Genomic DNA, 25,036 nt, shown 5'->3' with positions numbered 1-25,036 from the left:
TTGAGTTTGGTAGGTTAATCCAAATTGATTTCAGTTATTTTTTTATCCTTTTATTTTATTTTTTCAAATTTAATTCTTCTACATTTAATTATTTGGGAATTGAGCTTCATAATTTTTTTATTTGCTTTCTATGAGGTTATCACAATTTTATAACCCGAGCCACAAGTTATGCTAGTTGACTCAGTTTTTTTTTCTATTTTAATTATTATTATTTTCAATTTCATCATTCAATATTGAATTTATTGAGAATTAGGCTTCATAATTTATTTTGGTTTGCGTTCTATAAGGTTATTCGATCTTATAACTTGGGTCATCAGTTTTGTCAGTTGACTAGCGAGGTGTTTTGTGTCCTTTTTAAAATTAATTTTTTTTAATTTTATTTTTCACCATTTGGTTAATTAGAAATTCAACTGCACAAATTTTTTTATTTGTTTTTTATTGGTCTCATGATCCAGATTTGGCAAGTTAACCCAAGTTAACTCGACTCATTTTTTTAGTTGAATTTTATTTTCAATTTTATCTTTTAACATTATTGAGAATTGAATTTAGTAATTTTTTATTTATTTTCTATAAGGTTATCAAGGTTTCATGACTTGGATAATGGATTTAGCAGGTTAACTCAAATTAATCAAAGTTGATCTAATATGTTGTCGTTTTAATAGTTTTTAAAAAAGTTATTATCATGATTTGTTTTAGTCAAATTATATTTTTAAATTTGTCAAGTTAAATAGGTCATATCAAGTAAATCACTATATAGTTTAAATTCTTTTACGCTAAAAAACAAATTAAGAACACCTGAATATTTTTTTATATATATAAAAAAAGTTATCTACCTTGCAATGTAGTGTGAGAAATGATCTAGTAATAACTAATTGGGGTATTGTCTGTGTTGGATGATGCATGACTTGTTTGAAGGGAATTTTTTTTCCCTATGGTATTTTAAGGTCAATTTTCATGTACATAGGATAGGATGAGCTTTTTTCCAATTAAATTTAGATAAACTACAAGCTATTTAACTCGTGATTTACCGTGGGTCAGATATTTTTTTCCACTAAAAACAATCAGACATGTAGGCTTATTCAACCCATTTTCTTACATGAAAAAAAAATCCTAAGTGTATATTAAAAAACCTACACACGTATCTAATTAAATAAACAAAAAACTTAAATTGAAAAGTTTATACATGTATCTAATTAAATAAATAAAAAATTACCTGTGTAAATGAATGAAAAAAAAAGTCATTAACGATACCGAAAAACAAAACTAGAAAAATAAAGATATATATGAAGAGCAAAATATTTAATCTTGCCATATAGAACATTTAGTTGGTTGTGTTTATTGAATTTATTTATTAAAATTATTTTTTTATTCAACCAAACGATAAGAGAAATAGATACCCACATGAAACTAATTGAATAAAATAAAAGAAAAAAAAATATTATGCAAGGTTATAAATATTAGAAATATTATCTAAAACTAAATATTTTTTTTATTTTAAAATTTTGTTATCTATATAAAAGATAAAATAAAACTATAGATAAATTAGAATAATGTCTTAAAAAATTAAATATACACAAAACAATTAAAAAACAAAATCTCAATTCAAAAAGGATAAGTAAAAAAAAAAGAATTCACACAGGAGGGATACTTATCAAAACAAAAATTAAAAAATTATTAAAAAAACTAATTAAAAAAAGTACTGATTAACCAAAAAAGAAAATTAAAAAGAAAAAAAATAGCCTAGTCTTTACGGTTTAATCTGTCAAACTTGTGATCTTGATCATGGACTCAATTGGACATTTTCTCTTAAATTTATATTTAACCTAGATAAAAAAAAAAAAAAAAACTCAATCACGGTAGCCTATAGTTTAGCATGTTTGGACCATTACAAGGTAGAGACCAGACATGTGGGTGGGCCTTCAAGCTTAGACCCATGAGCCTGAACTTGGTTTTATTTATTTTATTTGTTTTTAAAAGTCCACCCAGTTTTTTTTTTAAATAGACATGCAACTGTGATGGCTGGAAAATTAAGGCAGTGTTCTTTAGGCTTTTAAAAATGATTTTCAAGCCATTTCAACCACCTCCTCATCAACACTTTTATAACTCCTATAAATCAATACATTGACCCAAAAAACCTAAAATACTATCAAAGAAATTGAAATCAAATCGGGTTAGATTTGTCTTTTTTAATTTAAATTTTTTTTTTTAGACGACATTGAGGCTCCAAATAACCATAACCAAACCCCTCCCATCGCATGGAATCTGTGGACACAAAGAACAATCATTTTGGTGGTAAAAAATGACATCAAGACTCTCTCTCTCTCTCTCCCCAATTATCTCTTTCTAACTAGGAACTGAAAAATAATAAAAATAAATTTTCATACCAAAATAGAATTTTCAAAGTTTAAAGAGACCTAAATTGTATTATTTTAAAGATTGAGAATCTAAGTACTGTATTTTTTTCAAAAACACTGGAGAGACCACCCATTATTGATTTGTTTCTTGTCTTGGTCTCTCTTATAATTTCATATTTTCTTAAGAAATAAAAAACTATTGGTCTTTAACTAAGATGAAATCATCTAAAATTAAAGTTTGATAACTAACTTGAAAATTAAAAAAAAATACAGTGCATCCACGGTAATATACTAGTGTGTGAACAATGTTTTTTTAATATTGGAAAGACCACACTTTTTAGATTTCTATTAATATTCATATTCATACTCATCTGTTTAAATAAATAATAATAATAATAATAATAATAATAATAATAATAATAATAAATAGTATTTATTGCTTTTATCAGTAAATATGGGAATTGCATTTGTTTCTATAGGGGTCAATCTCCAACTATTCGAATGAAAGTGGATATGGAAGGATGTTTGTGACGATAGAGGTTGTTAATGGATATTTACAGAAAAATATATATCTAAAATAAAATTATGTAGTTTTTCTCTTATATTACTTATATTAGCTTTGGTTGATACATGTAAAATATTTTAGCCTTTTTTTAATGGTTATAAACTTTCTTTAACAAAAACAGAGTGTGAAAACAAACATGGGATAAATTGATTTAGAAGCCAAATTCAAATGGAGAGTATTATGTCAAATCTATGTGTAAACTGCTTTCATCCCCAAATCATATTAACTCCATTAATGGTTTGTAGAAAGAAGTGGTCCCGCTGAAAACTGAAGTCTTTTGTTGGCTGAGCTAGAAGAGAAACTATTGATACTGATGCTCTATGTGCCCAATTTGCTTACTGTCAGAGGAATATGTTGATCGTCTCCTTGTCAACTGTCAGAAGCATCGGTTTATATGGTCTAAATTTATACATTTGTGGGGTCTTTCTTGGTGTTGTTCCAGGAGCATGTCGGCCTTGTTTCAGCAGTAGGAATATCTGGCATAGGAGTATTTCAAAGGAAGGTATGGTCTGTGCTATTTTTTGCTATATCATGGTCATTATGGCTTCTGCGAAATGAGTTTATTTTTAATCTTAAGAAGCCTGACTATGATACAATCTTCATTGTGTGTGGATTAAAGCCTTATTTCCAGATTTCCATTGTTTTGCTCTTGACTTGTTGATGGATTGCTTAAATGGACTAATACCAAAAAAATCTAGACCTCTAATCATATGGTCTGCACTTGACCCTTCAGCTTTAAAATGAAATGTGGATGGATCTTCTTCTGGTAAGCTTGGTCCTGCTGGTATACGTGTATTTTGTACTGGGTATTTTCTCCATCCCTGCAGGGATCAGAGACTCCAATGAAGCAAAACTGTTAGTTGTGGTTAAAACCCTGGAATTATCCTCTTCTAGAGAAGATTTATCTGGTGTGAAGATTATTGTAGAATTTGACTCTTAATTCTAATGTGGTAAACTGGATGCATAAACCATATTAGGCCATGGTATTATCATGAAATCTTTGTCCTTGCTACTCATTTCTCTTCTCGCATGGCTGATGGTCTTGCTCAACAAGGTGTGTCTGGGAATTGTGATTTTATAGCATGGCTGTGAATTCTACAGAGTTTTCTCTAGGGATTTGGTATTTTTTGAAGCTGCTGGAGATATTTTACAGTGGCTGAGTTTTGTAATTTGCTTCACTTAATTATTTTGAAGAACTGCTTGGAGTAAAGTTGAGAACAAGGGTATGGTTGCTTCGACACAAGTTGTTAACTCTGTTTTTTTTGTCTTGTTTCGGGGCTCTGTGGTCTTGTTTCGGTAGCTACCATGTATAAAAGGGTGAAGACAATATATATATATATATATATATATAAGTTAAAAAAAATTATGGACTGAAGTTCAAGTGTAAACAACCAAGAGGAGGGTATAATTAAGTCAATAGGCCATGTGAAAAGACATGAATGTCTTTGAAAGCATGTTTTAAGTTTTTTAGATGAAGAGATAAAAATACCATTATACTGTTTCAGTAAATAATAACTATAAATCTGGAGTTAAAATATTTTTTCTAGAGGTTTTAGTTCTTTTTAAAGCGATGATTTTTTAGATTTTATAAGAGAAGTCATTTAAGATACTGAAGAATTTGAAAAAACTTCAATGAATTTCTGGGATTTTCCCTCACTAGTAGTGGATTGAGCTGTATTTTTATGGTTGGGTTACTTGTAAAAACAAAAACTCGACGCTTAAGTCACTTTGATTGTTTTTTTAAGTTATTAAGCATGTTAGGAAAATAAAAAAATTCAAAAAGATAAATTGTGTGTGTTTTTGTTTTGTATGGATCATAAATCCTTTACCTCACAATGATCCCTAAGTTGTTATTGAATTATCTTTATCTTTTTCAAGGAAAAAGGTTACATGTAAGGCAACATAACTATTTGTAGCTAGATGCATGGAAAGGTTTTTATGGAATAATAATAAATGAGTTTTATTGGTTTAGAGAATGGTATTTTATTGATTATATTGGTTTTCTAATAAATTTATTGATGTGAATACAGGTAGAATTTATAGGATTGAATGCAAAAGAAAGTAAAAGAATCTATAGAATTGTGTATAGAAAAATATTTAAAATAATTGTATTTACAATGAAAGAAAGAGTAGAAGAAAATATACATAAAAATATATAAAATAAAATAAAACATGCACAAAAACATTCACATTTTTCTTGGAAGTGTAGTTATTGTTATTTTTCAAAGTGTTTTTCACTCAGAAAAGTATATTAATAATATTTTTTTATTTTTTAAAAATTATTTTTGAGATCAGCACATTAAAATGATTTAAAAATATCAAAACATATTAATTTAAAAAAAATTTAAATTTCTTTAAAAATACTTTTTGATCGCTAATCAGATTGCGCCTTATGGCGTGTTCAAATACCTAAGCTGAGCTCAACCAAGCTTGATTAAACCTTTAGAAATTTTTATTTTTTTTAATTTCTTGGCACATCATGAACTAAACATTCCCGTGTTTGTTAAGCCAGAACATCTCATGTTTCAAGAAATCTCAAATGTCCCATTGCATTAGGTTGCTTGCAAGACTAGGAATTGAATTCTTTTCCAAAATGAAATGAATTTGAGATGCCCTGTAGGAATTTAAATGCCAAGAATATTTCTTTTTCATCTTTTATAATAATATTAAGCTATCTAATATCCCTTTGCTCTGATCACCGGTAATTATACAATTTTTTAAATTTAAATTTATTGTTGGATATATTCACTTCTATATATTAGTTTTAAACACAAAATAACATAAGTGTTTGTATTAACAAAGATAAATATGATATTATCAAATTGTATACGTTAAATTTTAAAAATAAAATACTAATTTGTCTCCTAATTAAATTTTTAATGATAAATTAAATACAATAAAAGCATATTTTCCATTTTTTTTAATCTTTTTGATAATTATATATATTTTCAGTAATGACATCTCAACAAAACATGTAGTAATCCTTGTATAAAGTATATATTCGCGCAAGTTTGCCATGAGAGGGAATTCGAGATATTTGGTAAAGATGCAAGGTCCAATATGGCAAACACAATTGTCTCTTCAAACACCCACAGTAATTAAGAAAAAGAAACCAGCACACCCCCAGTAAGAAAAAGAAACCAGCGCAGAGCCACAGGCAGAGGTGCTTCTCAACAAGCTCCTTGAGCATTTTGATCAATGTAGACTGGAATGGATTGGCAACATGTTTATCCACAAGGAATGGAGAAAATGGTTACATATGTGAAAGAGAGATACAATAATACTCCTATCCTATGATCATCACAGAGAATGGTAAGTACAGAAGCTAAAAGAACTTAATTTAGCTAGATAAATTTTCTTATATAGATGCAATGCCTCTTGTGGGTATATGCACAGAAGAACAATTCAAACCTCAGCATGGAAGAATGTCTCCGTGATGTGAAAAGAGTAGAATACATGTCTAGCCATTTGGATTCCTTGCTGACAGCAATGAGGTAAAATATGTAAGAATCCATTTTCCCGCAGAAGGTCGTCTTGAAGCTTCTGCTAAACATAGTCCAGCCAAATATATTAGAGTTCCAAAACAGAAGGGATCGGAGAACTGATTTTTGGCTAATTTTTCAACTTTTTCTTGCAAAATCTTGCCCCTTCCATTTCCATGCAATCAGGAAAGGAGCAGACGTGAGAGGGTATTTTGCCTGGTCCTTTCTCGACTGAATTTTGCCTCCAACCTTGGATTGCCGTTGTTATTCTGATTTTCAGGCTGAGCTGCACAATATATGCTAGCATGTCAGAAATTACTTCTGGTTTGAACAAAGAAAGGAATACAAACTTCTTGTTAACTGTTAAGAGTCTATTCGCAATATTGATGATGAAATAGTATTTGAATTTTAAAAATTATTATTATTAATTTATTAAAAAATATTTTCTATTTAAAAAAGTAGATAGATGAGGTAACTTTCCAGAGAGCTAGCTAAAATTTAATTAAAAAATAAAGAGAATGGAAATGAATTAATGCCCCTACTATATCTCTCCACTCGTTTTGATCTTGACCCGGATCTAAAACTGTTGCTTTTCATTTCACGTGCAGACGTAGGTAAATGAGACAAACGTAGTAGCTGCCACAGAACCCAAGCCGTGTATCGCAACAGTTACATTATGATGATACTTGAAAGATAGGATATCTGGACAGGTTTTCTGCGTCCAATTCACATACATGGACAACATGGGGGGGGTAGCATTCTAGCTGCTCTTCTTTGGAATAGTGAGATGCAGTTCCTATCTAGAAAACTTTCTAACTAGCTCACGGAATTTGGGATAGACAGGAAACTGTGAACTGACCGGGGTTCATGTGGGTGTCTAATATAAAACACGAGAAATGAGCTCAGTTTGACCATGCATGACTTGGTCATCATTTGCTGATATTCTGTCTGAAACCCAAAATGAATAGCCTATAACGCTGAGAGAATTAGAGAAAATAGAGTGTTGGTCGCGATATATCAGAAGGTGAATTAGGATATGGTTCTGCTCAGCCAGCTATAATCCTAGATCGAAGGGGAGTAGTGCTCAAACATGCTGCTATAACCCTTTGAATGGGTCTTTCAAAACAACATTTAAATCCTCTATCACGAGGCAAACAGCGGTATATTGTGAGTTAGGATACAGCCAAACCTTGTATTTAGCCACTGTCCCTAGTTGCAGAACATCTGCCCATGGTGAAGTCTAGGCTCCATAGATTCTTGGGAGTCTCTCTAAGCTCGAATGTGGATCCAATGATTAACATGATTTGGAGTGACTGATTTCAAATAATTAATTGTATATTAGTTGAGATGATGTAAAAGATCCGCGCGTACCCTGCTGTCTGTGAACATATGGAAGATATATATCTTCAACCATTTCTAGATAAACAAGGACGACGGTAGCAGACTGGTTTGGAAAAAAAGGGCAGTGCTGGTAAATGGTGACATAGAAAGTAAAATATTCTGAGTCAGGAACAGGAGGGGCATATGAATGCACATGGTTGAAGTCATCTGAAGTGTTAAATTGTTCTAGATGCACACCATTTTCACGCTTGTTACTTTTTAACCAGGTGATGCAATCCAAGAGTATTTAGACTTCCTTCCATCAAAGTACATTTGATTCTATTATGTTCTAGTAGCAAGGAGAAAAAAGAGTAAAATTCACCGTTGAATCGAATGAAAAAGGTTTCCGTTACGTTTTACTAAAGTTTATGAATGCAAGTAGAAGGAATTAATGTACTCTGTTCTCAATCATTTGCAATAAATGGAAACGACCTGCTAAGACATTATGTAGGAGCTGAAGAGGACATGAATTCTTGCCAAACCTAGCTAGCTTCTTCACTTCTTTACTCATTCATTGAACTTTTATGGGCATTAAATTTGAAAGCTCATTCATTATATTATGAAAAGAAATTTTTGGATATCCTATTTGTCTAAGCCCGTACTGGTGGTAGCTCTAGTTTTCACCAAGGGGCATGGTCTGCGTGTGAATCCTGTCAAAACTAGACAAAATTAATTCACATTTCAATGCTTAGTTTAGATCTGCTTAAATTAAAATGGGTTTCAATGAATCAATCAAGCGGCAGGTGGAGCTAATCTATGGCAGCATAATTCTCAACATTTGTAACAGTGGCAGCACATGCTAGATAACAGGCCAAGCATCCCAAGGCTATAGGTACAATGGAACCGCAGCATATTATCGTAGTATGCGTGATGATTCTCATATAAAACACAGAGAAACCGAATTAGATGCATGTGCAGGGAAAGCAAAAAAAACTTAGGATCATCAGAAAAATGTTTTATCGGTATTGGACGAAAAAGGAAGTCGATCCATTAATGATATGTTATAAATTAAATTCTTGATTAAGAATTATTGAATCAAACTTAGAGCGACAACTTTTTTTTACTGTAACTTAAAAATGACTGGTTCTTATTACAAAATCAAGGCAGCCAGTACCACTATGGCATCACATCCCCTGACTTGCCAAGGAAAGATATTGGACACTTTCACACCACAAGATCTACACGTGCAGTTCAGACAAATCAGAAACGTTGCACCATTTTTGGAGAGGGGAGAGTTGGGTTAATTTGGGACCATTTTTTGCTCCTGCAAGATGCACCGTCCCACTATGGCGTAAGTCTTGTCGTGCTCCCTCGTTAATTTAGGGTCAATCCAAGTTTATGAAACAATACCGGCATGCATTTTCACGGGTAAGGATCGTAAACAATACCGGCTATAAAGAGAACTAAACTTTTGGTGTGGTAAGAATTGATGAGATTCTTGAATCACGAAGGAACTATGAATCTTCAAGTTGGTTTGACATAGTTTTAGACATTAAACCTTGCAGTATCATGCTGACAGGGCTGGCCGGAACTAGGTTGAATGATGGGGTAATGGCACCTCAAACTTTAAAGATATTTACATTTTAGTTCTTTCTTCAATTATACCCTTTAAAATACAGTTTATTTTATAGGAAATACACGTTTTGCTTTCTCAAAAATCGTTTATAATCTGTGTGGATTTCTCTTTGTTATCTTATTTTCCAGCTTACCATGTTTGTTTTTTTAAATTGGCCCCTGATCCTAAATTTAAGCTTACGCCCCTTGTACCGTGGCCTTTTTTTAGTTAAATCTTAACGAGCTTGTGATTTATGAATTTACGAGTCTTGATACTTGCGAGCATTTGCTCTTCATTTTATAAGAGTTTTCCAAACTTACTCGCATGAACAGAACTATATTTATAATTCTTGGGGCTTGGTTTGATTTGGCGGAGTTGGTAGGCAAATCTTATATCCTCACAAAATCATGCTCGTCATATATAATTTAGCAGACTTAAATTATCATTCAAATATGATGTTCTATGAAGTCATCTAAGATTTGATAAAATTGACTCGGCTTCTTCGTATATCTCCTTGCTTGGAAGCTTGCCAAATTTCGGGACTGTTTGATGTGAAGAGCATCAAGAAAATAAGTTCTCGTAGTTAATACCTGGTGATCAATTATCAAGTGACATGAACCCGTGACTCTGATCTAAAGGTGCCTAGGGGTTCGGATTTTATGCTGTTCAAAGAATTTTGAAAACCTTTCCTTGATTTCAAGCATGCGTAGAACAAAACATCATGGCCCCACAAATAAAGCACTAGCCATAATGGAGTTGTTTATCAACTTTATAACTGGATTACCATAACCGAGTATTTCTAATAAAAATCGTTAACTGATAGGGTGAGGCGAGCTGCAGTAAAAGATGGAGAAAGGGAGGAGTGGATATGGCCATGGATGTTTCTTTTCAAGTGTGTACAAGGCTGGTTGTCCTGGCTTTCGGCTATGGGAGTAGTTTTATCTGGCAGACCACTAGCATACGAACGTCCAGATTTGATCGAAAAAAGAATTATCCTTGGTCAGGGCCCCTTTCCTGTGTGTCAAGAACACGTCAAGTCTTTTTCCTCCCCTCCACAAATTAATGACTTGATTTAACAGGGATTAACTTGACTATTTTAGGGTTGTAAAGAATTTCAAGTTACATGCACTTGAATATTGCAGATGCTGAAAAATGGGAGGAATGTTTATAGATTAATGGGTTCACTTACTTTCTTTTGTGTGGTACAGGAATTTAATAGCTCTTTTTTTTTTTTTGAATGAAGTTAAAAAGGGAAAATATAAATAAAAAAAACAATTCTACTATGTAGATTAAAGTGAATTAATATGGTTTTTAACTGGTTTGAGGTCACTGATTTGAGTCTCATAAATCTTAAAATTATTGAAAATTTATATGGTTGTTAACTTCAGGGTCCGTAAAATTAATGGAAATATACGCAAGCTGGTTCAAATACTCACGTTAATAAAACAAAATTGATTAACATAAAAAAAAATGATATAATTATGTATTGTTTGGATATATTTGCGTATGATACAAATTCAAATTCTAGTTTTAACATAAATGATTTATCTTACTAAAAAAAATTAAAGTCTACCAAGAGAACAAATTTGGTTTGACAAATTAAAAGAAAAACTATAAATTCTTAGATTCTTTTAAGAAAAAAATATTCAACATAAAAAGATATTGTAGAACGAGGCAAAATAAATTTAATAAAAAGAATCTTACTATTTATTATGCATGGAAACAATATAATTAACACGTAAGCAATCATGTTTTTTCACTATAGTATTATTATTATTATTATTATTATTATTATATTTTTTAACCCCTTGTTTGGATTCTCAAATAGATGAGCCATCTAGAACGCAAAATAATGCGTGCTTGAAAATTTATTTTTCTACTCGGAATCATAATTTAAAAATCTGGTACAGTGTGAGAGGCTGATTGAGGACTAAAAGTCTAAAACTGGGCTTAGTTTAAACAAAATAAAAAAAGAAGATAAAATCTCAGGTTTATCCTGGTTAATTCAGTAAAAACCTGTCAAGAATCTGGTTATAATTTGTTAATTTTTTAATAAAAACAATACCCTTTTGTTTTTTTAAAAAAAAATTAGAGGCGAGGCCTGGAAACAGTTTGTCTACCGGGCAGGTTAAAAAACTATGTCTGAATTGAGCCCTGGACAGGCAACTTAGCAACGTTAATTATTTCTTCTTCTTCCGTCTGACATGGGATGTTCAAATTGAGTCAATACTGAATAGGATGGTGGACTTATAGGGTCCTCTGCAATCTGATGAGCTCCAACTCACATACGTGTCTTGTAGCAGCAGATACAAGATTCTTTCCTCCCTGCTTTCCAAAAATAAAAAAACAATTTATTAATTAAAGTTAATATTAATTCAATGGCTCCATTTGGACCATTTCTATTGTTTCTCTTCACTATACCAACTACATGAAGTACACAGTAAATAATAAAGAACCACTCTTTTTGCTAGCCTCCCTCTCTGCAGCCATATCCAAACAAACCAGCTTTTTTCCTCTCCAGGGCATCCATTCTTGCATCCAAAAACATAACATTAAGCAAAAGACACAGCTAAATTTCTGTTATGTCCCATGTCTAGTTAAGTTCCTTTCATTACACCCACAGCACTTTAACTACATTAACTGCTTCTGTCCGTCCCTCCTCTGCTCCATCCTTTTATTCTCATCGATTTGGTCACCAGAACAACTACAACTGCAGTGGGTCACCATCTCCTTCTCTCTCTCTCTTTCTCAAACTATGAATACGTGAAGCGCAGTTCAACTCCAGGCATGGTTCAGTAGCTCAAGAAACCATGAGTTCCAGTAGCATCAATTATCTCCATTTCTTTGCTTTTTTCCTTCTTGGGATTGCACTTCCAACCTTTGCTCTCAGCACAGATGGGGTACTTTTGCTTTCTTTCAAGTACTCCATCCTTAGAGACCCATTATCAGTCTTGGAAACCTGGAACTATGAAGATAAAACACCATGCTTTTGGAAAGGAGTGACATGCACAGAATTAGGCCTGCCGGGAACACCAGATATGTTCAGGGTCACAAGTTTAGTCCTCCCCAATAGTCAGCTTCTGGGTTCTATCCCACCAGACCTGGGCTACATTGAACACCTAAGACATCTTGATCTTTCCAACAATTTCTTGAATGGGTCATTGCCAAGTTCGTTTTTTAATGCAACTGAGCTACAAGTGATTTCTCTTTCAAGCAATGAGATCTCTGGTGAGTTGCCTGAGTCTATCGGTGCATTGAAGAGTTTACAGCTGTTGAATCTTTCTGATAATGCCTTGGCTGGGAAGGTACCTGAATATTTGACAGCTTTGCAAAATCTTACAGTTCTTTCTTTAAGGACTAATTACTTTTCAGGTTCTGTTCCTAGTGGCTTCAATTCTGTTGAGGTGTTAGATCTGTCTTCTAATCTACTCAACAGTTCTTTGCCTCTTAATTTTGGTGGGGATAATTTGCATTACTTGAATCTCTCTTACAACAAGCTTACAGGACCAATTTCACAAGCTTTTGCAAAGAGAATTCCAGAGAAAGCAAGTATTGATCTCTCATTCAACAATCTAACTGGAGCAATCCCAGAGTCTCTATCTTTGCTCAGCCAAAAAACAGATTCTTTTAGAGGAAACCTGGACCTTTGTGGAAAACCTTTGTCAAATCTTTGCTCAATACCTTCAACCATCTCTACTCCGCCAAATATTTCAACTACTTCACCAGCTATTGCAGTCATACCCAAATCATTGGACTCGGGCTCCCCACAACTAAACTCAACAGGAACCAGTCCAAGTTCCACTCGAAATCAAGCCAAAAGTGGGCTAAAACCAGCCACAATTGTAGCCATTGCAGTCTCGGACTTGGCCGGTATAGCCATTCTTGCTTTGGTCATTCTTTATGTGTACCAAATCAGAAAAAAGAAGACACTCGTCAACCAAACCAACCCACCGAATAAAGAGCGAAAACTCCCACTTCCTTCAACAACCGTTGCAGTAAAAGAAGAGATCGAAACAAGGAAGCCTATAAATTGGCCGTGCCTAACGTTAAAAGGAGACGAAACATCGGGAACAACCACTTCTGATGACGATCAAGACAACGAAGATACCAACAACGCAAACTGCAGCGAGAGCAATCAAGAAAAAGATAGTAAGCTGGTGGTACTAGATGGGGAGACAGAACTTGAGTTGGAAACATTGCTAAAAGCATCAGCTTATGTACTGGGAACAAGTGGAAGAAGCATAGTGTACAAAGCAGTTCTTGGTGATGGTACTGCTTTTGCAGTGAGGAGGATTGGAGAGAGTGGAGTTGAGAGAAGAGACTTTGAGAATCAAGTGAGGCTTGTTGCCAAATTAAAGCATCCAAATTTGGTTAAGATTTGTGGTTTTTACTGGGGAGGTGATGAGAAGCTTGTTGTCTATGATTATGTCTGCAACGGCAGCCTCGCAACCGCTGGTTACAGTAAGTCCTCTGTTCTCTCTCTCTCTGTTTCTAGCGCATGTTAGCATACTTCCCTGCTTTTTGCTAAGTGACGCTAAATTATCAGGTTCCTTATACATAGTGTTCTGTCACAATTTTTTGCTAACGCGCGCTTTCTTCCGCTTCACCTAGCTTTGAGGAGCAAATAGTTGTAAAAATCTTGGGCTTTCGCTAAACTAGGCTGTTTGGGGTTAACAGTTAGATCTTTCCACGTGGGATCCACTGTTAGTTGATCAGACGGTCCAAAACTAAGGAGTCAAAACTCTTTGACAAAGCCTGATTTTATGGAAACATTCGTTTAGCTTCGATCTGAATAATAATCACGTAGTTTTAGCTCGGCTTTCAAGAATCAAAGCTTATTTTTTTCAATTATCAGATTTTACATAGAACATTTGCACCGAAATATTATTTTAATATATTTTTAAATAAAAAATATTTATGAAAACTTTCACAGTAAAAAGAGAACGCATGATGCGCCGGTTCACGTGTCACTTTCGTAGAAAAACAGCAATAAAAAACCGACCTTTTTACTTTATATTTAATTGAACACCACCACTTCTTAAATTCCGAAAAAGGAAAAGAAAAGAAACCTACTACTTGGTACTTATTGTATAGCAATCTAGGAGACACCTGCTACTGGAACCCGTGTTAGCTCCTCGTGAGTTCTGGACTGTGTTTTTTGTCTGCATCCTTCTAGTGTTAGTTTAATTCATTATTACACTATTCCTCATAGATCTTGTATTAACTGACAGCCATTGGAATTAATCCTCTAGTTTAATGATTGATTAACATCTCATTAGTTTAATGGCCTGTCTAATATTCCGGTTCTTTTTTTCTTTTTCCCCCCTCAAATATGTTATTATTTCTATACAATTCAGGGAAACCAGGTTCATCACCGAGTCATCTACCACTTGAAGTCCGGTTCAAGATAGCAAAAGGAGTGGCTAGAGGACTAGCTTTCATTCACGGGAAGAAACATGTGCATGGCAGCATTAAACCAAACAACATCCTCTTGAACCTTGACATGGAGCCAATAATCTCGGATTTCGGACTAGACCGGCTTGTATTAGGCAACAATAGCAACAAAACGAGCAGCTCGAGTCGCCATTTCAGTAGCCAAAGGTTCGCCTCCACGACGCAAGACCTCTCTATAAATGCCAGCAGCCACTATGCGCCTTCCAGCTCCTCCGCGGCAAGCTCATTGCCATATCAAGCGCCCGAGTCATTAAATAATCCAAAGCCAAGCCCTAAATGGGATGTCTATTCATTTGGCATTGTGTTGCTTGAGCTTCTCACTGGAAGAGTGTTTTCAGATGGAGACTTGAGCCAGTGGACTGCCGGTTCAATCATGGAGGACAAGAACCGGGTTCTGAGATTGGCTGATGTGGCAATCCGGACCAACGTGGAGGTTAAGGAGGATGCCATTGTGGCATGTTTGAAGTTGGGTTTTAGCTGTGCTTCTTTTGTACCCCAAAAGAGACCGTCCATGAAAGAAGCGCTTCAAGTCCTAGAGAAGATCCCTTGCTCTAATGTTTCAAACTAATCACATATTTGGGTCCCATAAAAGTGTCCTTTGTTGTATTAAAGAGTAATTGTTTCTTTTTATCTTTTGTTGACTTGAATATTGCATAAGAACAAAAGGAATTAATGTCGATATCTTAATTGTATGAGGAGGTGATGTATGTACTCTTAATTAATTAATTAATCGAATGTTGTTTCCTAAATATAATAATACTATATGGTAGCAATATTTGTCTGCTTTGTTTATAATTTGATAGTTTTTTGGGGTACAAAAGATTCTAATGGTATCTATCCATGTTCTCATTAACAGATGTTTGAGATTGTATTTAGATAATATTTTTAATTTTTTATTATTTTTTATGTTTTTTTAATTGTTTTTTATGTGATTATGTGAAAAATATTATTTTAATATATTTTAATAAAAATTACCATACGTACTAAGACTAAGAATTATTTATGCTCTTTTTTTTAAAAAAAAAAGAGAGGATACATGGAATAATTTTTCTAAATGAATATTAAATCAACCATCTCCATTCAAATTAATTGTTGAATGAGAGATTTTCTTTTGACAATCTTATTTTATATTTGAAAATGAGATAATAACCATCATGCTATCTAATTTGCTTTCAGCTTAGATGTGATTTGAGAATGTCATCCATATATAATTTTAGATATGCAACGATTATTCTTGTGGTCTCAAGTTTGAACCAATAGTTATTAATATTGATAACCACCAGAAACTTTCTTGATCGTTAACTTCAAAACTTATAAAAATTAATTGAGATATACGTAAATTGACTCCAACATCTCCACGTGAATAAAAAGAAAAAAGATATGCAATACTTAATTTGAAGTGGGTATCCAATCAATTTTTTTTTTTTTTTAGTTTTGGCGAGTTCAAGAATTAATGTTCCGAAATGGATTGGTCATGTATTCTGGGTGGCCAAACATGATGGATTGGTTGGCTTCTTGTTGGGGAAGGAACGACTCCAAAGGTTGTTATAAAAATGGGAATTATAGCAGCAGGCCCATCTCAAAAGCAAAGGCATAGAATATTCAAAGTCATTGTCAATGTCGTGATCCAAAATGGACCATTGCGGTCTATGGATGATCGTGACCCAGCACCAATGGACAAGGAGACGGCTCCAACGTACCAGCCGAACGTGGACCTCCTAATTCTTATGTTAGAAATATTTGTTCAGCATAATATCTCATAAGCTCCCAAAACAAAGAGGGTGTTTACTTAGCATGAAAAAAGTTTATCAATTAAAAATCCTTTTCAATTAAAAATTTTGATTTTATTTTTAAAAAGTATTTTTTTTATTTTAAGTGGAAAATATTTTTCAGAAATTGTAAAAAATTTAAAAATATCATATTATTTGCTGATTATATCAAATTTGATCCTCAAACTTTTGATTGGTATATATTTTGTTTGAATCCTTTTTAATAAAAAATTTATCCCTTGAAATTGAATTTAATTTGATTTTTATATTGACTTTGATTCTTATTTTTATGATTCTTATTTACTTTTCTTTTATCAATTTTTTATTTGAAATTTTTTATCGTTTGGGCCTCATTCTTTTGATTGATACTTATTTTATTTGAAATAATTTATGAAATTATATTTTTTTCAATTCTATTCTCATTCAACTTTTTAATTTGTAATATTTGTTCTTTTTTATTTTAATAAACTTGAAAAAATATAAAACATTAATAAGCTATTTTCCAGTTTATTTCTTATAACATAACCAGATACTGGAAAATGTTTTTCAATTTATTTTTCATGATACTACCAAACATTGAAAAATAATTCACTTTTTAGGAATTTATTTTTCAAGAAAATTATTTTTAAAAAAAAAACTACTTTCCAACAAATAAATGGACGTTAATGTGTTTTTGCCCTTACATTAGTTACCACCTAATGGGTCGGTTGGGCTCAATAGTCAAAGAAAGAAACCAGCCCCAAATTTATCTTACAAAACTTAGGAGTTGTAGTTGGACCCTAATTAGTTCTTCAGTTCTTTTAGCCCATTAACATCTGGAAACGGAAAAAATGGCCCAAGCAACCAAACAGATTTTCATCTTAGGATGGCAGAGCAACAGTTCCGGTCGCGGCGGCGTCGTCAAAGACTCCAACCACCCCCAATAAGATCTGGGACGGAGCGGTACCACTAGAGTGCCGACCTCACCCAAACTTCCTCCGTTAACCAGCCAAACAGGAACAGGAACAGGAACCAGCAGATGAACCAATCCACGCCGACATTGACACCAAAATGAAGTCTTATATTAAAATTTTTTATTATCTCTGGGTCATCTTTTTAGGATAATACCAAATGTTAGTTTATTTATCCTTGGTGGTTCGATCATGAGAGATAAATTTCTTAGTCAAAACTTAAAAAATATATTTATTTCAATGATGAGCAAAAAATATTTTTTTTCAAGTAATTTCAATATTGTTTTTTATCAATTTTAAGGATAAAATCATTGATGGTTGAGAAAATTCATTAAATATTTATTTATCTCACGTCAATATAATAAAAAAATATGATTTAAATAAATGTTTTTATTATTACTTTTACATTCACTGTTGAGTACTTCTAAAGATAAAAACCTAGTGAGGTTTTTAACTCATGTCAACTTATGATACTAAATTCTTTGAACAAATATTTAGGAGTTAAGAAAAAATATTATTATTAAAAAAAACAATTCAATTATTAACTTAACAGCTAAAAAAAATCAATCAAGCACATTTTACTAATGTTTTCATAATCAATTTAAATCACAAAAATTATATATATCAAACAACATTTCAACCATAAAAAAAAAATCAATTCAACGTTGTGAATAAATTAATTTCTGCAACATTCTTTCCAAATCAAACATGTAAATTATAAAAACATACACACAAAAATGATGCATTAATCCAGGAGTTCATGCTTCAAAAGTATGAGGATTAGACCTTCAATAAAAAAAATGGAGACAAGGCCGCTGGACTTTGTTACTCATGGACTGCTATTGCCCACCACTGCACTGCTGGACTGCCGCTGCTGCTCGGATGCTGCAATGCTGTTAGAGCTGGAAGTGGTGCGCTTCTGTTGCTGGAGTGGAGCTCATGGTGTTGTGCAGAGGTGCAGTCGTTGCTGGTGCCCGTGGAGACGGAAACAGCTGCACCGCTGTGCAGTCGTTGCTTTCTTTTTTTATTATTTATTGCTTTTCTTCTAAGTTTTATTATTATATTTTTTCTAGAAAAACTTTTCGATACAAAAAGCAGTACACAAAATGATTTAAAAAAATGAAATGACTAGAAATTAGCTAATTAATCTCATCGAAAATATATTTATTTTATGAGTTTTGATGTTTTTATTTTCTTGAAAACACATCAAATTAAAACATGAATAGTGATGACAGAGAATATGATGGAGAGTGAGTGAGAGATTGAGGGTTTTATTGTGGTTCCAAGGAGAGACTACTCGGATTGATGCTGATCGATGCATACCAGGAGAACATGGAGAAGCTAGCTGGTTGAGAATGTTAGTGAGGATCTTGGTACGTTTGCCTTTCCTTCCCATCATTCAGGTTAGGTTTACACCACTTGTGTGTGTATATATATGTGTAACGTGTGTGTGTGTGTGTGTTCTGTAGGTAGCACCTAATTTCTATCCTTGATTAAAACAACAAGGCGAACAAATTCCTAATCTGCTGTCTTGTATTCAAGTTGTTTGTTCCAAGTTTTTTACTTCACCTAGGCTGGAGACCCGTAATGAGAAGTGATGTTGTACGAAGTAAAAAAAGAAAATGCTCGATTAAATTTATCAATTTGTTTGCAATAGCTCTATATATAGATGCAGCGTTTTCCGATATATAAAAACTTGTGCTAGATTCAAGCATCTTCCCACTGGACAGAAGTGGTGTCTTGAACTTCGATTTTTGTCGTGTGTAGACTCTCGCCCAACTTGAGAAAGAGATGATAGGATATGAATGAAAAGTTGTGCAGGTTAAAACTTTACTTCAAATAAATTCGTGTGTTTTTCGACTAAAAAACTGTAATTTTTTTTTATAAGAAAATTATATTAAAATTAGCTATCAAAATTGCCAATAAAAAATAATAATTCTAACATTATTACATGATTGTGGAGAAAATTTCTAATCTTCTTTTACCTTTCTTTAGTAGAACTATTATAAAGAGTGATATATAAATTTTATTTCGTTGTTTATTCTTAGTTGTATTATCAAGAATAAGAAATTGAGTAAGCCTGATGATAAGTTTTAAAATTCAAGATATTTAGGAATAAATCTGATATATTGGATAATTGATTAATTTTTTAATTCAAGCATTTTGATCTATTCTTCATAGTTAAGGTATCTGACGACTTGCTATGGAAAGTACAGAGGGTTGGTAACTGATAAAATGTGATGTTTGGTAAGCAAGGTGACCAGTAACTATGGTGGTAGTAGGTGATGCCTGGTAAGTCGGGTGATTGGTAGCTAGTTCATGCAAAAGGTTTTTCTTGATAGACATGGAGACTCTCTAATGGTAAAGCCAATAACTCTATAGAGAAAGAAAGTGCAATAATAGTATAGAAAGAGATGCTCTGAAAATATATATACAATAGAGAATGAAGAGATTGTGAACCTTTGACTTAAATGATTCATGATGTATTTATAACTCACGAATCTTGTTCTTTTATGGATAAAAAGGGTTAGAATGTAATTTCATCTTTTATGATATTTTTAGTTGTATTCTACTCAAAATAATATGTATCAGATCAGTATAAAATATTGGGGGATCCGCATGAGATTTTGAAAAAAAATCTCTGGTGAGTGTTGGGCTCAGGTCCTTTAGAGATGAGAAATAGATCTAAGTGCGCTGCCTAAACTCAAGCATGTTAGACTTAGGGTGTGCTCCCGAGTCTGAGCACATTAGGCTTGGGCGTGGAAGCACAACTCTACAAGAGTGTTGAGGTGCACGCCTAGTAATAGCTCGAGCCCAGGCTCTCTGGGTGTTAGGCCCAGCTATGACGGCCAAGCCCAATAAGTGTTGTTGGGCTTATTTTAGAGAAATTTTTTGAATTTATTGTATTTAAAATTCATCATCTAATAAATAATATTATAATCAAACTAGAATCATCAAATAGCAAACAATTAATTATTTTAAAGACAAATGATCGATCCTTGTTTCAATCTACTTCTTCAAGTCTTTTTTTCATTCAACAAATACTGAAAATTAGTTTTTCCTTTCTGTTGTTGATTTATATACATATTTTATATTTTATAGAAATCTGATCATTACATTAAAGAAAAATAACAATCTCAGAAACTATTTAAACTGTCCAACAAGATCTCGTATACTTGTCAAGCTTTGATATGAAACAATTGTAAAGACTGATGATTAATAAAATGGCCGACACGAATAAGCTTGACAAGAGAAAGTGTGGGTGTTCGTTTTAACATGCAATGCGTTTGAAGTTGGGCGATTCTTTACGATCCCCTGTGCAGGAAAAACAAAATTACTCGCGTAAATTCATGAAGGTAGCCATCAAAAGGGAGTTGAGACAGAAGACGATTGGTACTCCTTCGGTCCTTCCCATAAACAGCTAGATAAGCATTTAATTGCAAAAGAAATTACACAAAATTTGAATGTGGGCTGGGGCTAGCTGTAACCGGGCAGCTCGTAGAAGTGATTTAAAAAATCTTTAAACTTCCATGCGGAGTAATTATTTAGAGTAATGCTATCGCTTAAGAGTTAAGACTGAATTCTTATAATGAGCTGCACTGGCATAGCAGTCAAGGCGGACAATCCACGTAACAATTTCTTAAAAAATAACCAATTTGACTTCATGATTTTTTTTTTCTTGGGACCCCCAACTCATCGATCCATGAGTTTGTCCAACAAGAAAGTGATTCAACAAAATGGCCCCAATCGAAATATGAAATATACAGATCCCCAAAGGGAGAATACCAGAAATCTGTTCAAAAGCATCCCTCCAATTTTCCAACCTAAGCCAGCTCTCACTAATTAAAGATATCTGAGATGGAAGAAATACCCAAAACAAGCAAGCAGATCTTCATATTATCAGGGCAAAGCAACATGGCCGGTCGCGGAGGCGTTTGCAAAGACCACCACCACCACAACCACCAGTACTGGGACAAGTTAGTCCCACCAGAATGTCAACCCCATCAAGACATCTTCCGTTTTTCAGCCAAGCTCCATTGGGAACAGGCACATGAACCACTACATGCTGACATCGACTCGAAAAAAGTTTGTGGGGTTGGACCCGGCATGTCGTTTGCTAACATGGTGAGGGAAAAGATGAGGGTGGTGGTGGGATTGGTGCCGTGTGCGGTGGGTGGGACGGCCATCACACGGTGGGGGCGTGGAGAGGTATTGTATGAGAATATGGTGAAAAGGGCCAAAGAGAGTGTCGAAGATGGTGGGGAAATCAAGGGGTTGCTATGGTATCAAGGAGAGAGTGACACGTCGGATATTCATGATGCCGAGGTTTACCAGGGGAACATGGAGAAGCTTATTGAGAATGTTAGAGAGGATCTTGGTCTGCCTTCCCTTCCAATTGTTATGGCTAGTATCGTTCTATCAAATCATAACACCACATTGTTCTTTTGTTTCAATTCATTAGAAAAATTAGAACACTTCATGTGGACAAACTGTTGGCTTGATCAGTGCAGTGAATTTTCGTATAGTTAAAAAGAAGTGATTAACACATAGATTGTAGTAGCTTATTACTAATTAGAAGAGCTGATGGATTGTTTGTGTGATTAAATTGGTGATATGTATTGTGTTAGTGCAGGTAGCAATTACATCAGGAGATGGCAAGTATGTGGATAAGGTGAGAGAAGCACAGCTAAGGATTAATCTACCGAATGTGGTATGTGTGGATGCCATGGGATTGGATCTTAAAGACGATCATCTTCACTTAACAACTGAAGCTCAGGTTAAGTTGGGCCACATGTTGGCAGAAGTTTACCTCAAGAATTTTGCACCATCATGGAAACGTTTCTTTTCTTGCTTGCTTTGCTAAAAATAAGGGGAATGGGTTTCCTGTGCCTGATCTTTTGCTGTATTCTACTGTTGATTTAATTTTTGTTTCTACCCCTTTTCTTTTTGCCGATTCCCGGATTCCGATGGAGCAATTTGGGGTTCGGTGGATCTTAGCTAGAATTGTTATTGGGACTTCTATTGTCAAGTAACTTTTGCAGTCCAAAAATCAGTAATCTGTTTTTTGCGTCCAGCAAAAAATCAAGTGTTCATTGCAGATCATACCAAAATATGGAACAGAGAAGGAGAAGCGCATTGCTTTGGCCCACTCAGGTTCCATTTTGGGCTATGAACTTGTGAGCTGTGACCAGCTGGGTTCCATCGGAGGTTGTATGCTTATGTTGGCTCTGTTTAAGGCTTTAAGCTATAGCAAACAAAGACTACGTTAAATATGGGCCATGGCCAAAGCTTAGCCGACATAAGACTGTGTCCCCGTTTATAGAAACAGATTGGGGTGGTTATTTTTTATTTAGTTTAGTTTTTATTAAAAAAAAATAATTAAACTAAATTTTTTTTTTAAAAAAATCAAAATCAGTTCAAATCGGCCAGTTTTGGTTCTGTTTGGTTTTTTAGGATAAAACCCGGTTCAAATCGGTTTGACTCGGTTTTTTTAGTTTTGCTCGTTTTGGCTTGGTTTTTTTCTGTTTAGGTTCAGATTGGTTTGATTTTTTTGGTTTCAGGCATATAAAACCAAAACAGAATTGAATCGGTCAGTTTTTTTAAAATTTTAATCGGTTTAATCGGGTTTTTTTCATGGTTTAGTTTTTTCAGTTATTTTTTTTCTAGTTTTTTTTATTTAATTGATTTTTTAATTTTTTTGCTCATTTCTAGAAACAACAATGAATTATTACCCTGGAGTGAAGAGTTCAGTCCCCATACCACTTCAAATTTAAACCGGGTCAGGCATGGGTCGTCTACTGTATTATTCCGATTGGGTTTTTGGCATTTTGGGTATCTAGCAAATATGGACTAGGTCGGCTTCTTTTGTTTTTCTTAATATTTTGTAATATATTAATATTTGCATTATCTTACATAGAATAATCAAAGTCAGATATTTTAGATTACAGGGGATCAATTAATTTAAGAAATAGATATCATGGGATTACGATTTTTAAAATCTGGTGAATCCAATTCTATTTGTACATCTTACGCTCTTTTTATATTTATATTTAATACTTTTATAGATTCATCATTTGTTTTTATTTTATTTAGAAATATTTTGACTTTAAAATTTTTATTAGATTTTTTTAATATAACAAAAAAGTGCTTGTTTCTTTACTGGAGGAGAGTGGGAAGGTAATTATAATTTATTCGATGGTGTAATGTATAAAAATTAAACCTGACATGAGGGTGTTATGGAACCTATTATTCATGTTGTGCGTTTATCTTTAAAAACAAATTTATGAAAAATAATAATATAAGCTTAACTCATGAATATTTATAGTATTTAAAAAAAAATTAATTCAATTGTTCAATTCTAAAAATTATTAATGTATTAAATTTATAATTTATAAACTATTAAAAATTAAATATAAAATAATTATGTATCCAACATCGAGTCAATTATATCATATCATGAAAGCTTACTTGAAAGCCAATCGTGTGGGTCGTGACTCGTGAAGGAATCTAGTGGCTTTAATAGAAGATCTTAACATCACACCAAAAGGTACATAAATAAACTAAATGATAGTAGGTATGAACACACATCACTATGTGCACACACGGTCCATACATTAAATTTTATTTTTAGATTAACATGAATGTACAAACTAGTTTGAATGTAACTCGATTAATTACACGAGTTCTGAAATTAATGATCATGTAAGTTTTCAGTAGCTTCGAAGTTTATAAAACTCGAACTAGTAACGTTCAAGAAATAAATTTAAAATTAAATTAGTTAAAACCCTTTAAAATTTACACCGAATTTGCTTTAATTTTTCATTGGTTTAAAACTACTGGATCTTCCGGTATGTTATGTATGGATTTCGATGCATCCAATTTTCAACCAGTCTGTAGACTCCACCACTACAACGTGCTCCAGTCATTTTCTTGCAAAATTATGTCATTGTGTGATGGAATATAATAATTTGACACTAAAATTACACCTTCTTCTTTCTTTTTTTTTCTTTGTAGCATTTTATGGTGTATCTTTCTGCATCGGTACACATATTATTTTGAGTTTAAATTTAATATAAAATATATTTTTATAAACATATCAATTTTTTTTATTAATATGAGTGTTTAAATCAGCACGTATCTTGACTAATTCTATGAACTTTGAAGTTAACGACCATATAAACATTCAGTGATTATTATATTAGTAACCACATGACTCGAATTTGAACTCACATGAAAAACAAACTCCTTAATTTAAAGTTTTTACTATTATATCACCTCCTGGGTAATTAAACACACGAATTTTAACATATATGATATTATTGAAAGAACCTAAATCCCCGGTAGGTCCTGATCAATTAGCACTGTTTACTATAACAGTATAATAATGTTTTTGTTCATGACTTCGTTCACTACAACAAAATCATTTGTTATTTTTAAATTGTTTAAAGATAAATAAATTTTTTACTATGTTAATTCAAAATAATTTTGGAAGTAACAAATTTAAACTTGTAGACAAGAAATGTACTC

At 33.1% G+C, this 25,036-nt stretch overlaps 2 protein-coding genes across 2 annotated transcripts; both read left to right on the top strand.

Moving 5' to 3' along the window:
- The first annotated feature begins 11,773 nt into the window (after positions 1–11,773).
- LOC133701038 (receptor protein kinase-like protein At4g34220) lies at positions 11,774–15,547 on the top strand. Its single transcript, XM_062124803.1, has 2 exons — positions 11,774–13,797; positions 14,694–15,547. The coding sequence occupies exons 1-2, from the start codon at positions 12,147–12,149 to the stop codon at positions 15,356–15,358; spliced, it is 2,316 nt and encodes a 771-aa protein (XP_061980787.1). The 5' UTR covers positions 11,774–12,146; the 3' UTR covers positions 15,359–15,547.
- Positions 15,548–21,082: 5,535 nt separating this feature from the next.
- On the top strand, positions 21,083–23,416 carry LOC133699624 (probable carbohydrate esterase At4g34215). Its single transcript, XM_062122954.1, has 2 exons — positions 21,083–21,913; positions 22,143–23,416. Exons 1-2 carry the CDS (start codon positions 21,368–21,370, stop codon positions 22,371–22,373), a joined length of 777 nt encoding a protein of 258 aa, XP_061978938.1. The 5' UTR covers positions 21,083–21,367; the 3' UTR covers positions 22,374–23,416.
- The last annotated feature ends 1,620 nt before the right edge of the window (positions 23,417–25,036 follow it).

This window comes from Populus nigra, chromosome 1 (assembly GCF_951802175.1).
Source record: "Populus nigra chromosome 1, ddPopNigr1.1, whole genome shotgun sequence".
In the NCBI taxonomy this organism is placed as follows: Eukaryota; Viridiplantae; Streptophyta; class Magnoliopsida; order Malpighiales; family Salicaceae; genus Populus; species Populus nigra.
This window is presented reverse-complemented; position numbering and strand designations above follow the sequence as displayed.

Coding starts and splice junctions, on each gene's coding strand:
- LOC133701038 (XM_062124803.1), top strand. CDS start 12,147: ATGAGTTCCAGTAGCATCAATTATCTCCATTTCTTTGCTTTTTTCCTT. Junction 13,798..14,693: donor CCTCGCAACCGCTGGTTACA/GTAAGTCCTCTG, acceptor TATACAATTCAG/GGAAACCAGGTTCATCACCG.
- LOC133699624 (XM_062122954.1), top strand. CDS start 21,368: ATGGAAGAAATACCCAAAACAAGCAAGCAGATCTTCATATTATCAGGG. Junction 21,914..22,142: donor CTTCCCTTCCAATTGTTATG/GCTAGTATCGTT, acceptor GTGTTAGTGCAG/GTAGCAATTACATCAGGAGA.